Source organism: Caretta caretta, chromosome 13, assembly GCF_965140235.1.
Source record: "Caretta caretta isolate rCarCar2 chromosome 13, rCarCar1.hap1, whole genome shotgun sequence".
Classification (NCBI taxonomy): Eukaryota; Metazoa; Chordata; order Testudines; family Cheloniidae; genus Caretta; species Caretta caretta.
Genome location: NC_134218.1, coordinates 4,922,549 through 4,940,233, shown reverse-complemented (window position 1 = coordinate 4,940,233; position 17,685 = coordinate 4,922,549). Strand labels below are relative to the sequence as shown.

General features: G+C 50.8%; 1 protein-coding gene and 1 long non-coding RNA gene across 5 annotated transcripts in view; one reads left to right on the top strand and one right to left on the bottom strand.

Moving 5' to 3' along the window:
- Window positions 1-4,125: 4,125 nt before the first annotated feature.
- Window positions 4,126-17,541, bottom strand: LOC142068791 (uncharacterized). Its single transcript, XR_012664674.1, has 5 exons — window positions 17,452-17,541; window positions 14,275-14,399; window positions 10,153-10,278; window positions 5,587-6,119; window positions 4,126-4,603 (listed from the first exon to the last, which is right to left on the bottom strand). It is a non-coding gene; the product is annotated as an uncharacterized LOC142068791 (long non-coding RNA).
- The window catches only part of SAMD10 (sterile alpha motif domain containing 10), a 57,851-nt gene continuing 55,867 nt past the window's right edge, over window positions 15,702-17,685 (top strand). The window contains exon 1 of one of the 4 annotated variants that reach the window (XM_075118678.1): window positions 15,702-17,218. In XM_075118678.1, the coding sequence (XP_074974779.1) occupies window positions 17,128-17,218 (91 nt within the window). In that variant the 5' untranslated portion in view covers window positions 15,702-17,127. The remainder of the gene's footprint in view (window positions 17,219-17,685) is intronic. The other 3 variants (XM_048820105.2, XR_007352690.2, XM_048820103.2) reach the window with 3 other exon arrangements.

The window sequence follows — 17,685 nt, the reverse complement described above, 5'->3', positions numbered from 1 at the left end:
AATTGTCACACATGTGTTTTTCAGTTCCCAGCTTCCCAAGAGTTTCCTCCATTCCCCTTTAGAGTCTGTTTGTATGTACCTTGAGTCTTCTCATTTTGCCAGTCCCTCACGTGTACAGCCCTGCAGTCCTAACGCCGAGGATGCCGTCCTGAAAAACGCGTAGGAGGACAAATCCGGAGAAATATCATGTGAATTTCACCAGCAGAAGAGTGGGGTTTGTGTCTCTGTAGTGCAGGAGCCAAACCCTGCAGATCTACATGGCTCTCAAGGGGCCCGCCTGAGGCACAGAGCCATCTGCACCCGAGGCTGTATGCCTCTCCTCCGGCTTTCAGGGCACGCTCCATCTCCCCCATCCCACTGCTGCCTCTGGAACATCGTTCTCTGTCCCCTACCGTGTCAGGTGCACATCAGAACCATGCTTCCAGGACTGTCACAGTAACTCCCTTACAGACGTACAATGGGTGTGTACAGCACAAATGCAGCCAACAGCTGAACCCACCAATGGCATAGGGAACTCCCAGACAGTCAGGGTGTCCAAATTTGGCCTTACCAAGGATCCACGCTGGTTTCTTGCCAGGAGCACAAGGGACAGTTGAAAATGGGACAGACTGTAAACTCTTTGCTACAGAGGGCACCGTCCATGGAGATTGAAGGCCCTACTTTACAATACTCCCCTCTTGAAAAAAGCATCTGTCCTCTTTAACAAAGAGGCCATAGGGAGAGCAGATCCCAGTATCCAAAGCAGCCGCCTGCTTGGCCGGAGATGGGGCACCGCTTGTGTGTTGGGATCCCCAGTCTCCATGGGCTGCTGTTAACACTGAAAGCAGCTGGGAGCCAAGCTGTCGAACTTCAGGCATGTGACCGTGAGTCAGGCTCTGGCTGCTCCCACCAGACTGAAATTAACATGATGACATTTCCAATGCCCCCTTTATCACACAAGCCCTCCTCTGAGCCTCTGAAAAATCAAATGCCACAGAGGACAGGACCAGACTGGCACAGGCCTTTCCTTTTCCATTGAGCGGGGCTATTTTCAGCATTAACAACAGGGAAGGGACCACCAAGTTGCCCTCTTCTCCTGGGACAACAGAAATACAAGACGAGGGAGCTGGGGTGGGCTTAGCGGGTTGCATTCATCTGGCCTCTGCCCACGCTATTCTGTTCCAGTGTGTTGGGAGCCAGGGCCTGTCGGCTATTCCGTCACTCCTCTGGACAAGGCATGGTCTGTTTCCATCTCCGATTGAGTTCTTGTTTTTTACAAATCCTCCAGTGTTGCAGGCTTGTCAGCGGGGCGAGCAGCCTGATGAGTAGCCCAGTGTCTCCGTGGAGACGGCTAGTGAGGACACCTTTCCAGGCAAAGCCAGGCTGTCCCCTAGGACCTCTGTTGCCCTCGGAGCTGCGTATGGTATTTTCTTAACATCTTTGGCAAGATCTGTTGTAAACAGTGGAGGGGTTATAACCAGGTTCTGGGAACCCCTGGTCCTTTCCTCCGGGCTTCCAAAGCCGTCTAGCGCTTTATCTGACAGAGAAACTCAGAATTCTACATGTGTATAGAAAGTAATGTAACTAGAGTACCATGCACTGCAAAGCAAATGGATAATGAGTGATTATCTCTCTCCCCCAAATCTGGGGTTGGTCCCAGGGTGGTTAGTTTAGGATCTCCTGAGTATAGTTCCAAGGGTATGTCTGCACATGAGCTAGCCTAGAGAGGGTAACTATAGCAGTGAGGACAGCGCAGGTAGAACAAGTCCAATGTGGACCCTGGGTATGTACTCAGAGCAGAGCGCACTGGGCGAGCCATCTTCACTGCTGTTGTTACTCCTGCTAACTGAATCAAGCTAGCTCGGGTCAGCTAGCCCCTACCCAGCTTTTGGTGTGTAGACATACAGACTCCTGGAGCTTGGGGGTAATTACTAAGGACTAAATCCTGCTGTTTTCTTTACATGGGCAAACCTCCAATGGCCAAGCCTTGCAGATGCTGAGCACCTCCCCATTGATTTCAGTGGGAGTATAGAAGTCAGTGGCAAGTAGCCATGGGCTCCAAGGAGAAGGTTCTCAAAGAGTGTGGCAATTACATGCTTAATTTATATGTGTTGTTACCAAGGTTGTTCATGCAAATAACCAACCTTGGTCAATTGCGAGTGCAATTAACTAATGTGTCTACACAAAGTGATTTTATGGAGTAATTAGGCCCATAAATATATGGGGAAAGGTCTTAAACCCAGGCTGGGCTGGTCAACACTACAGCCCTATACAGGTATAACTATGTTGCTCAGGGGTGTGAAGAATCCACACCCTGAGGTCACATCTACACTATGAAAGTACTCCGATTTTACAGAAGTCGATTTTTGGGAACAGACTGTATAAAGTCGAGTGCATGCGTCCACACTAAGCACATTAATTCGGCGATGTGCATCCACAGTACCATGGCAAGGGTCGACATTCCGAGCGGTGCACTGGGGGTAGCTATCCCACAGTTCCCGCACTCCCCGCTGCCCATTGGACTTCTGGGCTGAGCTCCCAATGCCTGATGGGGCCAAAAATTTGTCACGGGTGGTTATGGGTAAATGTCGTCAGGCAACCCTCCCTCCCTCCCTCCGTGAAAGCAACAGCAGACAATCATTTCATGCTCTTTTCCCTGGATTGCCCAAGCAGACGCCATAGCACAGCAATCATGGAGCCCGTTCAGCTCACTGCAGCAGTTATGACCATTGTAAACACCTCATGCATTATCGTGCAGTTTATGCAGAACCAGCACCTGAAAAACCAGGCGAGGAGGCAACAGCAGCGTGGTGATGAGGACATGAACACAGATTTCTCTAAAACCACAGTCCCCAGCAATTTGGAGATCATGGTATTAGTGGGGCAGGCTCATGCCGTGGAACGCCAATTCTGGGCACAGGAAACAAGCACAGAGTGGTGGGACTGCATAGTGTTGCAGGTTTGGGATGATTCCCAGTGGCTCCGAAACTTTCACATGCGTAAGGGCACTTTCATGGAACTTTGTGACTTGCTTTCCCCTGCCCTGAAGCGCAAGAATACCAAGATGAGAGCAGCCCTCGCAGTTCACAAGCGATTGGCAATAGCCCTCTGGAAGCTTGCAATGCCAGACAGCTACCGGTCAGTTGGTAATCAATTTGAAGTGGGAAAATTTACTGTGGGGGTTGCTGTGATGCAAGTAGCCAATGCAATCACTGAGCTGCTGCTATCAAAGGTAGTGACTCTGGGAAATGTGCAGGTCATCCTAGATGGCTTTGCTGCAATGGGATTTACTAACTGTGGAGGGGCCATAGACGGAACCCATATCCCTATCTTGGCACCGGAGCACCAAGCCGCCGAGTACATAAACCACAAGGGGTACTTTTCAACGGTGCTGCAAGCTCTGGTGGATCACAAGGGACATTTCACCAACACCAACATGGGATGGCCGGAAATGGTTCATGACGCTCGCGTCTTCAGGAACTCTGGTCTGTTTAAATGGCTGCAGGAAGGGATTTCCTTCGCAGACCAAAAAATAACTGTTGGGGATGTTGAAATGCCTGTAGTTATCCTTGGAGACCCAGCCTACCCTTTAATGCCCTGGCTCATGAAGCCGTACACAGGCACTCTGGACAGTAGTCAGGAGCTGTTCAACTATAGGCTGAGCAAGTGCAGAATGGTGGTAGACTGTGCATTTGGACGTTTAAAGGGTCACTGGCGCAGTTTACTGACTCGCTCAGACCTCAGCGAATCCAATATTCCCATTGTTATTGCTGCTTGCTGTGTGCTCCATAATCTCTGTGAGAGTAAGGGGGAGATATTTATGGCGGGGTGGGAGGTTGAGGCAAATTGCCTGACCGCTGAATACGTGCAACCAGATACCAGGGAGGTTAGAAGAGCACAGCAGGAAGCGCTGTGCATCAGAGAAGCTTTGAAAACCAGTTTCATGACTGGCCAGGGTACTGTGTGACACTTCTGTTTGTTTCTCCTTGATGAAAACCCGCCCCCTTGGTTGCCTTTAAATTCCCTGTAAGCCACCTGCCCTCCCCCCCTCGATCACAGCTTGCTTGCAAAGGAAATAACGTCACTATCCTTTAAAAAACATGTATTCTTTATTAATTGATTATAAAAATAGGGAGATAACTCACAATGTAGCCCAGATGGGGTGTGGGAGGAGGGTAGGAGGGAAGGAAAAGGCCACTTTAAAACTTCTTGTGGAGTGGTTGGGTGCCCGGAGCCTCCCCTCCACCCGCGTTCTTGTGCACCTGGGTGAGGAGGCTATGGAACTTGGGGAGGAGGGAGGGCGGTTAAACGGGCTGCAGAGGCAGTCTGTGATCCTGCTGCCATTCATGAACCTCCACCAGATGCTGGAGCATGTCCCTTTGATCCTGCAGTTGCCCCGGCATTGCCTCATGCCTCCTCTGATCTTCCTGCCACCACTTCTCCTCACGTTCATCAGCCACTTTCCTATACGCTGCTATTGTGTCCCTCCACACATTCTGCTGAGCTCTGTCAGTGCCAGGCGACTGCATGAGCTCAGAGAACATTTCATTGCTTGTGCGTTTTTTTCGCCGCCTTATCTGAGATAGCCTTTGGGACGGAGGAGGGAGGCTTGAAACATTTGAAGCTGCTGGAGGAAAAAAAAGGGAATGAAGTATTTAAAAAGATACATTTTACAGAACAATGGCTATACTCTTTCATGGGGAACAACACTATTCACATTACGTGGCACATGTGATTTTGGTGCAAGGTCGCATTTTGCATCTTATATTGAGTGCCTGCGGCTTTGGTGTTAGAGATCACACACGCAGTGCCGGGCAACAGAATTCGGCTTGCAGGCGCCATGGTAAGCCATAGTCTTTTGGCTTCTGCAACCTTCATAACAGCAGCGCCCTCCTCTCCCATACCAAGCAAAGCACGTTAAGTTGGCCATTTAGTGCTGCGGTTTTCCTGTTAACGTGCAGCAGCAGAAACCAAACTAACCCCTCCCCCCCATCCAATTCTCTGGGATGATTGCTTTACCCCTCACCCCACCGCGTGGCTGGTATCAGGGAAGATCCCTGCTCGCCAAACACGAACAGCTCAGTGCCAATATCCCCCCCCACAACCGCATGGCTAACTGCGGGGAGGATTTCTTTTCAGCCACAGGCAAACAGCCCAGTAGGAACAGCCATCTCTGAATGTCCCCTTAATTAAATTCCTGTATTTCAACCAGGTTACCATGAACGATATCACTCTCCTGAGGATAACAGAGAGATAAAGAACGGATGTTGCTTGAATGTCAGCAAACACTGGAACCATACACTGCCAGGCTTTGTCATGCAATGATATCAGATTACTTGCTACTAGCATGGCATGGTAAAGTGTCCTACCATGGAGGACGGAATAAGGCTGCTCTCCCCATAAACCTTCTGCAAAGGCTTTTAGAGTACTTCCAGGAGAGCTTCATGGAGATGTCCCTGGAGGATTTCCACTCCATCCCCAGACACGTTAACAGACTTTTCCAGTAGCTGTACTGGCCACAAATGCATCCCAAGTCCTCAGGGCTACTTAATCATTAAAAAATGCTTGCTTTTATAACATGTATTATATTTAAAAAGGTACACTCACCAGAGGTCCCTTCTCTGGCTTCATTGGGTTGGGAGGGTATTTCAGTCAGGGTGATAAAAAGATCCTGGCTGTCAGGGAGAATGGTGTGCTGTGTGCTCTCCTCAAGCTCGTCCTTCTCCTCCTCATATTCCCCATCCGCAAAATCCTCAGGCATGGTGGAGAGTACCCCATCATCGGACAGGGATGGGGTAGTAGTGGCAGCCCCCCCTAGAATTGCATGCAGCTCAGCATAAAAGTGGCATGTCTGGGGCTCTGTCCCGGAGGGTCCATTTAATTCTTTTTGTTTTCTGGTACACTTGTCTGAGCTCCTCAAATTTCACGTGGCACTGTGTTGTGTCCCTGATGTAGCCTCTGTCCCTTGTGGCCTCGGAGATTTTTTGAAATGTTTTGGCGTTTTCTCTTTTGGAACGGAGTTCTGATAGCACGGATTCCTCTCCCCATACAGCGATCAGATCCAGTACCTACCGTTCGGTCCATGCTGGAGCTCTTTTTCGATTCTGGGACTGCATGGTCACCTGTGCTGATGAGCTCACCTGGCCAAACAGGAAACGAGATTCAAAAATTCCCAGGGCTTTTCCTTTACACCTGGCCAGTGCATCCAAGTTCAGAGTGCTGTCCAGAGCGGTCACAATGGTGCACTGTGGGATAGCTCCCAAAGGCCAATACCTTCGAATTGTGTCCACACTAACCCTAATTTGAAACAGCGATGTCGATTTCTGTGCTAATCCCCTCGTTGGGGAGGAGTACAGAAATTGGTTTTAAGAGCCCTTTATGTCGAAAAAAATGCCTTCATTGTGTGGACGGGTGCAGGGTTAATTCAGTTTAATGCTGCTAAATCCGACATAAACTCGTAGTGTAGACAAAGTGACAGTTACACCAACCTAACCCCCTGTGTAGACAGTGCTGTCAGTGGGAGAGCTTCTCCTGCCAACATAGCTACCATCTCTCACCTGGCGGCGTGGAGCGGTTTCACTGAAGCGCTCCAGCCACACAGCTCCGAGGCAGTGTTTCAAGTGTAGACCAGCCCTCTGTTTCTCTCGCACACACACTATGACTTGTGCACAACATTAAAGCCGCATCTATGCTATTCGCTGCGGGGGAGTGACTCCCAGCTCGTGTACTAATTCTCCCGGCGAGAACTAGCGTATTTAGAAATAGCAGTCTAGCTATAAACCCACCCATTTGGCCCAGCTCAGCCAAGCCACCACTTCCCATGCTACCATGGCTTTGCTATGTATACTCATGCTAGCTCTCCTCGAGCTACCAGAGTCTGTGCACACAAGCAGGGAATCACACCCCTAGTTCGGAGCACAGATGTAGCCTGCAGGTGGCTCCTTGGAGGTGTAAGGTAGGGCTGCAACTCAGGAGGGGGAAAAATTACAGTGAGGTGTCTCATGCTAACAGAGATGTCAAGCCCAGAGCCCGGAATGTAATGCAAAGCCACATCCAGGGAAATTGGCCCCTGCACTTTGCAAATAACTAGCTCTGTTTAGGTGTTGCTGCATTATAAGCCTCAGTGTGATGATGACTTAGATTTCAGCTATGAAAGTGAGAGAAAGGGCTATAAAAAAGGACTTGTTTTTAATCCTGTGTCTGCCTCGTCAACTATTAAATTAACACGTCTGGAAACTATTCTCACTTGATCAGTGCTGCCGAATCCTCAGAAGACAGGATGTCCTACTTAGCGAAATCAACTCTGCATTAGGTAAATATACTTCCTGAAATATTAAGTAGTCCCATGCAGCAATCCTGAGGGGCTCCCTCAGGGTACAACTACCACATCTGCTTGCTTCAGGATGGGAAACAGATGCTCAAAACTTGCCGATCATAGGGGAGACTTTCAAAGGCACAAATGGTAACTGGCTGCCTAATTCCTATCAATGTTCAGGGAGAATTTGGAGCCTTTGAAAATCTCCCCCTCCGCCCAGTGGCAGAGCTAATAAGAGTGCCATGGATGATGTCCGCCACCTGCAGTGGCCTTCACATGTACGTACTTGTATGTATGTACTTCACATGCATCCGATGAAGTGAGCTGTAGCTCACGAAAGCTCATGCTCAAATAAATTGGTTAGTCTCTGAAGTGCCACAAGTCCTCCTTCTCTTTTTGCGAATACAGACTAACACGGCTGTTACTCTGAAACTTCACGTACGTGTGGCACCTTTTCAAGCCTATTTTGCAATTGAGAAAAGGAATTGTCCGACGCAAAGACTGGAACGTGAACCTGCCCCATGCTCACCTGGCCTGAGCATTGCAAGATAGTGAAGAGGGTCATGTGGCGCTGGGACCCCATGTGCCAGGTCCCAAAGCCACTCACTCATAGTTGGCCCAGCCATCCCTCCCCTCCGTCATAGCCGGGCCAAACCTCAATGGCATTACAACCCCGTGCACCAGGTCACAATGCCTAGAGTGAGGCACTGACAGAAGCCACCGCTGCTGGGTGCACGCGGGGAAGACTCGCTCTCCAGCCCACCACCAGTGACCCATCACTACCCCTGGCTGCAAAACCTGATTCTGCCTAAGCCTGCCAATATCCCAGAGACAATTAGCAGGGTCTGTCTCATAAATCCTGTCTAAGCTGCGCGGCCACACAGCGGGCTATAAAGGCCTGCTCCAGTGGGGAGAGGTGCCTCTCCCCTGGCCCCAACCCCGGAGCTGCCCCGGCTGGGAGAGGCTCTCTCCCCCGGCCCTGGACTGCTGCAGCAAGAGAGGGCTCTGGGGAATCCTTTCTCCCTGCTGCAGCCCCGGGGCAGCCTGCACCCCAAACCCCTCATCCCAGCCCCACCCCAGAGCCCGCACCCGCAGCTGGAACCCTCACCCGCCCTGCACCCCAACCCTCTGCCCCAGCCCTGAGCCCCCTTCCATACTCTGAACCCCTCATCCATGGCCCCACCCCAGACACTGCACCGCCAGCCAGAGCCCTCACCCCCCCCCACACACACCCCAACCCTCTGCCCTAGCCCTGAGCCCCTTCCCACACCCCAAACCCTTCAGCCCCACCCCTGCTACAAATCACCTCCATATTGGTGCACGTAACAAAATTCATTCCGCACATGGATGTAAAAAATGAGAAGGAACATTGCCTGTCTCTAAAGCTTCCTCTGTGAAGAATTTGCACCCTTTGAAATGGTGCAAACTGGGTGAATGTCAGCTAACAGCTTCCTGGGAATAATCCCCATTTTAGGGACAGCCCAGAGAAAGCTAAAGGGCAGTAGTTTCTTGCCAGCAGCCAGCTAATGATAATACTTAGCATGGCTACAGCACCATTCCTCCAGAGATCTCCAAGGACTTTACCAAATAAAACCAAGATTTATCACAAAAGAGACCCGTGATTTTGGAACTTGAGATACCTTAAAGATTTTCAGAAAGCACTGAGTTCCTTCCCTCTGGAAGACCCTTTAAGGTGTCTCTAGTTGGATACCCAACATCACTAATCACTTCTGAAATTCTTGACTTACCCCTCATAGCTTCCCTGTGAAAGAGGAGACTTCTTAAAGCCATTTTAGAGAAGGGATAACTGAGGCACAGAGCAGTTAGGTGATTTCTCAAATCTTCCCAGCCCGGGGTAATAATACTTAGCTCCTTCACATTAATTATTTGTAAAGCACATGGAGCTGACAGTTGGTGTGGAATATTATTAATAGACTCAAAACAATCACTGATTGGGAATATAGAATGTATAAGGGACTGCTGGTTGTTGCATATAGAATTACATGTGGGTCTGCAACAACTGAGCAAGCTCTCCAGACAATGCTCTCCTTTACTCTGCAGCCCTGATTCATCCCCAGAGCAAGTCCAACCTGTGCACTGAATGAAGCAGGGGTCCTGTGGTTAAAAATAGATGTGACCACATAATAAAAGACTGCATCACAATGCATATGCCCAAGGGGGCTGAATTAAGGTTGCACAGGCAACCTTAATTCTGGCATTTCTTAAATTTTGAGGGCTGGACTTTGCAGCCTCACTAATGTTCTTTCAGTGTGAGTTTTTTTGGGGTGTAATATAACTGTATCGCAGGCTGATGGTTTGCGGTTCACAAGTACGTACCTATCACTTATCAGATCACATAACACCATGCAGTTATAATCAGAGCACAGCAAATCAATTCAAGCTGTCCTCTACCTTTTATAATCAAGCAGTGTAAATAATAAATCAAATGCCATACGCAATTAAAGATAGCAAGCACTCAAATCACAGTCCTGCAAGGGAGTGAAAACTTCAGGTCACACGTACGTATATAACTACTATACTTCTCATGCAGGTTAGCAGCTAGGGGCTTAGAAACCCTTCTTGGGTAACTTTGTAGGGCCTTATCTTAATAGGCACATAGCCACATTGATCTCAGTGGGGCAGCTTGCAGAGTAAAGAACTAGTCATTGAGAGTAAGGCTGTCGGCTTCTGGCCTCCTGTGTGTCACAGGGTTACATACTGCCATTTCAAGGGCAAACTGTGGCCATGTACTCACGTGAGTAGACCCACTGCCTTCAGTGGGACTCACTTGCGTAAGTGCTCGCTAAAGTGAGCGAGTTCACCAGTACTTTCAATGGACCAGCTGGTCCTTAGCTCACCCTTCCATTGAGGTTTCCATTGTTGGACTCGTTACTGGGCTTATGGAGTTCGCGCGCGTCCTGGTGCCGATTCTCAGGGTCTCATCCATGATGTGCGGTGGTTTGCGGCAAGACTCTATAATACCCCTGGGGGAGTAGGAGGTAGTATAAGTGGCGAGGCAGGAGGTTCAAGGCCAGATTCTTCTGCCATCCAAGAGGGTCGGGTTTTCCGGTACTGCTTCCCTTCTTGGCTGACAAACCCCTGCAGAGTGCTGAGCATCCTCTACAAGCTGATAAGCTCTCTCCACTCACAATGAAGACAACAGGAGTTGAGGGCACTTAAACTGAGAGCTCTTTTGGGCAGGGACTGTCTTTGTGGTGTGTGTGTGTGTGTGTGTACAACGCCTAGCACAAGAGGGTCCTGACTAGGCCTCCTAGGTACTGCAATAATAGAAATAATAACACAAGCCCTCCCGCGAATGGGGTCAGAGCCTCCAGGAGCAGGTGGGAACTCAGTAATGAATGAAGACATGGATAGACGCATTTGGAGCTCCCAAAGGAACAGACAGCATGGATATATTATCAAGGGAGCGCACATTACAAAGTCCTTCCATTAAGCCACTAGGATTGTGTCACCTCTGTCTTTGCATTGCAGCTGACAATGGTGCTTGAGGATGATGAAAGCGAGGAGAACAAAGCCAACAGTATAATTTAACGGGACTGAGATAGGAGGCTGGGGAGGAGAATGAAGAAGCACAAATATTGCAAGACTATAGCCCCAATAAAACTAGCCTCTCTGCACATTTGTATTTGACAAAAATACCTTTTCCCCCTTTGCTAAAGCCATGGCTGACGGGGGTCACCCTTCTGTAGCCTTCAGTGACACCTGAAAACGGATAAAATCCCTATACTGAGACCAGTAGTCATTTATATTCAATTGGATTTTTTATTAGTGTTTGTTTCTGCTGCCTTGACATAATCCTGATTAGCTTTTCCTAGCCCTGTAGACTGCTACCACTACAGTTATAAGCTGGAGTTAAAGGTGAACTTTCCTCCTCCTTTAAGCGTGCTGAGTATAGATTACTGTTTTTAAATACAATTTTCTGACTTTTTCCATGCAACATTCTCACTGTTGAGAATATTTGTAAAGCTAAGAGAATATTTTGGCAAGGACTAAAATCTCCAGTGAATTTAACTCCCTTTTATGCTCATAAAATATCCATACCTACCTACCCACCTCCCTGGTCATCCAGCCTTGGAATCATTCCCAATTCTATGTCCTCTACACCTCTGGCACCAGCAGCTGAAATCACCAGTTGCCCGCCTGGAAAATAGCTCTCCAGCACCACCTTCTGACTTTCTGGCCCCTATAGGACAATCACCAGAGGCTGTGCAACCTTCCACAGAGGTGAGGGAGGGGATCACAGGTTAGGCAGGAGGGCACCCCAAGGGGGATATGGGACCTGATCATAAGCTGAGACGGAGGATGATTTGTTGCTTTTCAGGGGACCCCTCCCCAACCACAATTCAGGGCCTACCCTGTTTAAGTACAACGGAATAAAAAGGAGAGACATCAAATGCGGCTGATTCATTAGCACTGATGGGCCTTGACATAGTATTGAATTGAATGCTGATGGCAAAGGTTAATAATGTCCTCTAGATTCTAGATATACTTAATGGCCTCTTTGATTTATTCCCATCATGTGCTATGATTTTTCCGGCTGATGAGAGGTTTCCATTAATGAATGTGTGAGTGAAGTAACGGTGAAATTATCCACTTCTGTTCCTGCATTTTTCTCCTTATACAAATAACTTCCGGCAGAAATCTTTTTATCTCGTCTTCCTCCTTTAAGATTGCATCCGAGGGTTTAGGCTGGAGGGAGAAAAGCTTGTGCTTAATTACTGTCACTTAGCACTGGTCTGGCAGGTTTCCCCAGAAAATGCAGGTTTGTTGAAACTGAAACATTTTGTGGGAACATGTCAATTTCAACAGAATGTTTGATGGAAAAGGTTTGAAATAAAAATGGAGTCTTTCCTTTCAATGCATATGCTGTTCTATTAACATACATGTCAATGGTCTCTGTTGTAATGGTTTGCCATTACTGAAACAAAATGTTTCCGAATCGAAATAGTCCAAGATTTCATCCCAGTTCTGGACAAAACAAATTGCAAAGGGGGATTGACAGCAGAATGGAAATTCCATTTTCTGACCAGCTCCACTCACCCCATTCACTTCCCACTCCTGTCCTGGGAGCCACTGCTATCATCTGATAGCTCAGCTGGGGTGGCACCTGTCTGGGACATCAGGGGAGACACCCGTGCTGTGCCTGGAGAGGGAATTAGCAGTACTAGGCTCAAGTATGAAGATGCATAGGTACCATACTGAACCCATCACTGCTAGTCTCTGGATGGCTCCTTCCCCCAGGGCTGTTCTTAATTACACTATAATGTCAACTCTGTGTAGCTGATTTTGGGGGGCTCTCAATAAAACACAGGAATTCTGCTTGTGCCACCTGCCATTTCTCCTGCTAGAAGCCACTGCGCTGCCTTGCAGTACCAAGGCAGAGCTTCAGAAATGGCCCCTCTCTCCAAGCTTGGTAGCACTCACTCTCCACTGCAGGCTGGGAAGGGACAGCTCACAGGAGTAAGGGTCCAGAGGAAGTCCCCTCCCTTGCAGACTGGAGACAGGGGCAGCTGCTGGAGCCCACCAGGGAAGTGGGGAGACTGGGATCATGGGGGGGCTCTTGGAACCTGCCAGGGGATTTGGGCTCTGGGTGACTGGGTGCAGGAATGGGGATCTCTGGGAGTCTGCCAGACGGAGTGGGGAACCTAGTGGGGTCAGACCCAAACCCAGGATTTATTCTTTGGCCTAAATATCAGGAGTGTTTTTTTTTCTTCTTAATTTCATGATCTTGGAGGTTCTGACTCATGACTGTGGAAATGCTGGGATTGGCAGTGCTGATTACCTTGCCCTAATAGAAGTGGCTTGGAGCTGAGACTCCGGAGGAGGAAGAAGAAAATATGAAAGCAATCATCCAAAATATCTTGATCAGCTCACTGCTTCCTTTTTAAGATGGAGGAGGGGATTTACCTAGATACTGAGCCCTGATTGCCTGCGACATTTCACTGGAGCAAACAGAGCCATTTGCTTTACTGGAGTGCGAGAATGGACTGAAAATAGCAAACTTCCATTGAAAAAAATCATCTAACTTTACAATGTCCAGAATTATTATTATTATTATTATTATTTTATTTATTTGTTATTATCTGATTCTGAATTGGCACCTGTGAGAAATGTATTTTTAGGGTCAGACTTCCTCTGATTGCTCTCCTCTCAGAGCAAATGCTTACAGTTGAGTTACTCGGTTTTATATAGGAAGTGTATAAGAGACACTTCACCGCTGGCAGGCACCTGGTTACCCCTGGGTTATAAACCCCAGGGTTAAAATGGGGTTAGGTTTATTATACAAGAGCCCAGAGCGTGTGCACGCAGAGCTCTTGTTCCAACAACTGTTTGCTTCTCTGCACTGCACACTGGCCCTTCATTTCAGCAGCTTCCTTGATAAGGAATGCTGCGGAGAAATAAAATGAAATTACAGGTTAGTGAAATGCTGCTCTACAGAGACACAGTCCTGGACTGCAGCTGAACCTCCCACTGACGTCAAGGAATTCAAGAAAGGACCCTAGGTTTGCATTGCATAGACTGGAGTTCCAAGCCCTGTGCCCACAAACTTGTTAGAACTTCCCCCAAGACCCCTGATTGCTGCTAGAACAGTATGAATTCAGAACAGGGAAGCACTTATTTCGTAATAAACACGGTTGGGCTTGGTCTGCAAACATTTTTCCAATGGCGTTAGCTTCTTTCTCCCCAGATCCATTTTTTAAGCACAGTTTTCTTGGAAGACTGTGGACATGGTGTACAGACAGAGCCTTAAACTACTGGGATTTAAAAAGTAATAGATAACAGGGTCTCTAAACAGAGGGAGAGATGTGCTTAATTACTGGCAGGTGGTTAGAATGGCCTTTGCTACTGCTCCCAACATTGCAATCTCCAGTTCAGCTCTGTGTGTAGGAATGATGTTTGGAAACTCGGGGCAACCCCTCCCCGCCCAAATCCTAGGCCCTGATCGTGCAAAGACTTACACTCATGTTTAACTTGACATTCGCAAATAGCCCCACTGACTTCAGTGACATCGCACATGAAGCTAAGCACGTGCATCGGTGGTTGTAGGCTCAGAGCCCGCATGTAGATAACAGTTTCATGGTTTCTGAAAAACAAAAAAAGTTCCATTTCTGAAAACCAGAACATTTCCGCTTGGCAAAGCTGCCGCGGTGGCTCATGGAAATTGCCTTGTGCCTCCATTTTTCTCTGTAAGATGGGCTCCCTGGTTGGACAATGTCCGAGGTGAAGGGTGGGGCCAGTAGAGGTCCCCAAGCCAAAGTCAGGGTTGGTGCTGGTTGAGGTTCTTTGGGTAGGGTTGGGTCCCCCAGGGCTCACTGGACAAGGGTTAAAGCTGGGGCCGGTACGGGTCCTTGGGATGGGACCAGTAGGGGGCCCTAGGTTATGGACCGGACCGGAGGGTTAGGGACGGGTCTAGTAGGGCTCTCTGGGTTAGGGACAGTGGTTGGCTGGCAGGGGGCCTGTACTCAGACTAGGCTGAGTGTGGAGTATGGTTAGGGTTGGGCTCTGTTGTGGTCCCTGGCTATGTTTAGGGTAGGGGCCACTGGGGCTATTTGGCCAAGGTAGTGGTGGAGGTGCTGTTGATACTGGGGCTGGGGCCAGTAGGGCTCCCCAGTCGAGAGTTACATTTGAGGTCAGTCGGTGGCTCCAAGCTAAGGTTATGGTATGGCTGAATACGTGGCTCCAGGCAAGGGTTTGAGATGGCTGGTGGTTCCAGGCTACTGACAGGGCTGAGGTCTGATTGTTGCCCTGGTCATGTGGCATCAGTCGCTGGCCTCAGTCTGGGGTTGTAGTTTGGAACAGTTGGTCAACCTTTGTCAGGGTTTTGGTTGGGTCCCCTTGGTAGCCTCAGCCTAGTATCATGGTTGGGGTCGGCAGGTTTCCTCACACTACACTTAGCGTAGGGGCTGGTTGGTGGCCCCTTCGGGTGCGATTTGGAGCTGGTGGATGATCCTGGTCTAGCATTACTGTTGGGAGTGGTGCGGTTAGGGGTTGGGGTTGGGCAGGTTTGACATCTCTGGCTCATGTTAATAGGATGTCATATTTATTAATCTCCGTGTAAAAATTTGGAAAGTGCTGAGGGGGTCTAATCGCGTTTTAAAAAGTGCCTTAAACACTTATGGGCATAAGTCCCATTGATCTGGATGGATCTTATGCCATCATGAGACTGGTTTATAACCAATATTAATAAAAGCAGTGGGATGCAGGTTTTCGCAGTATCCCGGTGCTTTCCCGGGGCCAGTATCACTGATTCGCAGCTGAATTCAGAGTACCCAGGAAAACACAGTAAAAGCTAGAAACCTACATGCCAGAAATACTCAGTTCTTGTTTTTATTACAGAGGCATTTGTGAAATATTTCCCCCCTTCCAGCCGCTTGCAGGATTCCTTTGTTGCATAGATCAGAAGAAACTATTCACTCCTCATTTCACTTCATAGCACCTTGTCAAGGAACTGCGGAAACTTCCAAGTCTGTAAACCCTGTACATCTTTCTAGATCTGGAGGGAGAGAATAGAGGCTTTGTGCCGTGAAGAGAATGGGCTTTCTGATAGGGAAGGGGGTTTAGTTTCCAGCACATCTGAGGATTAACTGCCAGTGTTTTGCACAGCCATGCTATTTTGTACCAGGCGGCTGGATGATTGGTTTTCACACACACACACCCCCAGGCTCGATGGGGAAGAAATATTTTGTTTCGATCTTCCTATCTGCCTCCCTCGCGGTGCACCGCCCCGCTTGCCGAGCACTCATCGATGGTGAACCGACCGGGCTTCCCTAATCATAGGCAAATTAGCGGATGACCTGTCCGACCGTCCCCTCGCAGGACGCTACCACAAAGGTCCTGTCCTTCCAACCGGCGCCTCCCCGCCCAGGTGGAACCGTGGGCGGAAGGGAAGTGGGTGTATCTCTTCCCTGCTGCAGGGGACTAATGCCTGGGAGCCCGGAGAATACCTGGGGCTCGGTTTTGCAGCTGTTGCCCTGAGGGGGTCAGTCGGGGGCAGCGGCGCACGAGAGAGGCGAGAGGGGGCTGCTCAGCTGGAAACGGAGCAGCTTTCCCTTGTCCGCCCGGATCAAGCTCAGAGCCAGGATTAAACCAGCCGCGGCGGCGGCACGTGTGGCCGAGTGAAACCCACCAGCGCCCCGCAGAGCGCGCCAGGGAAGGGAGCGCACAGCCGCAAAGGAGACCCGCCAGACGCAGCGGGCCTGGGGGTGACCATTGCACCGCTCCCCCGATCCCCTCCAGCCCGGGGGGACCCCGGAGCAGAGAACCCAGGCGCCCGAGGGGAAGAGACCCGGCCGGGCGGCCCCCTGACCTCTCCGGATCCTGCGACCAGCTGTTGACGGACTTGCAAGCGCAGGGGGAGGGCGGCTGCCTGCGGACCCGGCGCCGCCGGCCGAAAGGGGCGAGCGGGCGCTGAAGGACGGACTGGCTCCCTTCGCCCAGGCTCCTCCCTGAGCCGGATCGGCCGAGGAGCCGGGGCCAGGAGGCGGCTGGGACATCGCCCCGGCGGGGCTGGGCTGGTGACCTTGCTGGGATGCCGGCGCCGGTGCCCCCTCCCTCCAGCCAGCCGCGTAGCGGGGCTCTCACGCCGGGGACACAAAGGCGAGGCGGCCGGGCAGCGACCGGGGCCGGGCAGGCGGATTCTTAGTGCCCGAAGTGGGATCCCCCTGGGGCGGGCGGGAGAGAGAGAAGCCGGCGCCCGGCTGGATGCCCACACGCCCAGCGGGAGGCGGCCGCGGCTGGACTCGGGGCAGCGGGCTAGGTCCTCCTCCTTCCCCAGCACGGTTCTCCTTCTCCCGCTGGGAGCCGGGCGCCTGATGTTCACCGACCTTCGAGCCAAGCTCAGCCCCCCGAGAGGCCGAGACGGGGCTCTGAAAAGGAGCTACGGCGACCCGAACGAGATGGACGGTAAAGAGCGATGGGGCGGGCGCTGGCTGGCGGCACGCTGGGTCGAGCTGGGGATGCTCTTCCCAAGCCACAGGCGCCGCTTGCGAGGGGCAGGGGGTCGGCGGGGGGCAGAGCCCGGCCTGGCGCTGGCGTTGGCTCTGGCCCTCCGCGGGATGCACCAGGTGGGGGGCGGTTCGCAAGCTTTCGACCCGGGGTGTTTTCCCCCCTCCCCTCCTTTATCTGGGCCTCCAGACCTTGCAGGGGTCGGTCCCCTGTGCAGCAGGAGCCCCAGCAGAGCAGGCTTGTGGGGCGTGGGGGGGGGGGGGCGAGGTGTCTTGAGCTCCTTCCGGGCGCTCCTGGGTTTGCAAGACTGAACGAGGAGGAGTAAAGGCAGGATGAGACGGGGCGGGAGCTGGAAGCGCGGGCTGCGGCGGGCAGGGGCGTGAGTGCCAGGGAGGGAGGGAGGGAGGGGCCGGCGCTTAGCTCAG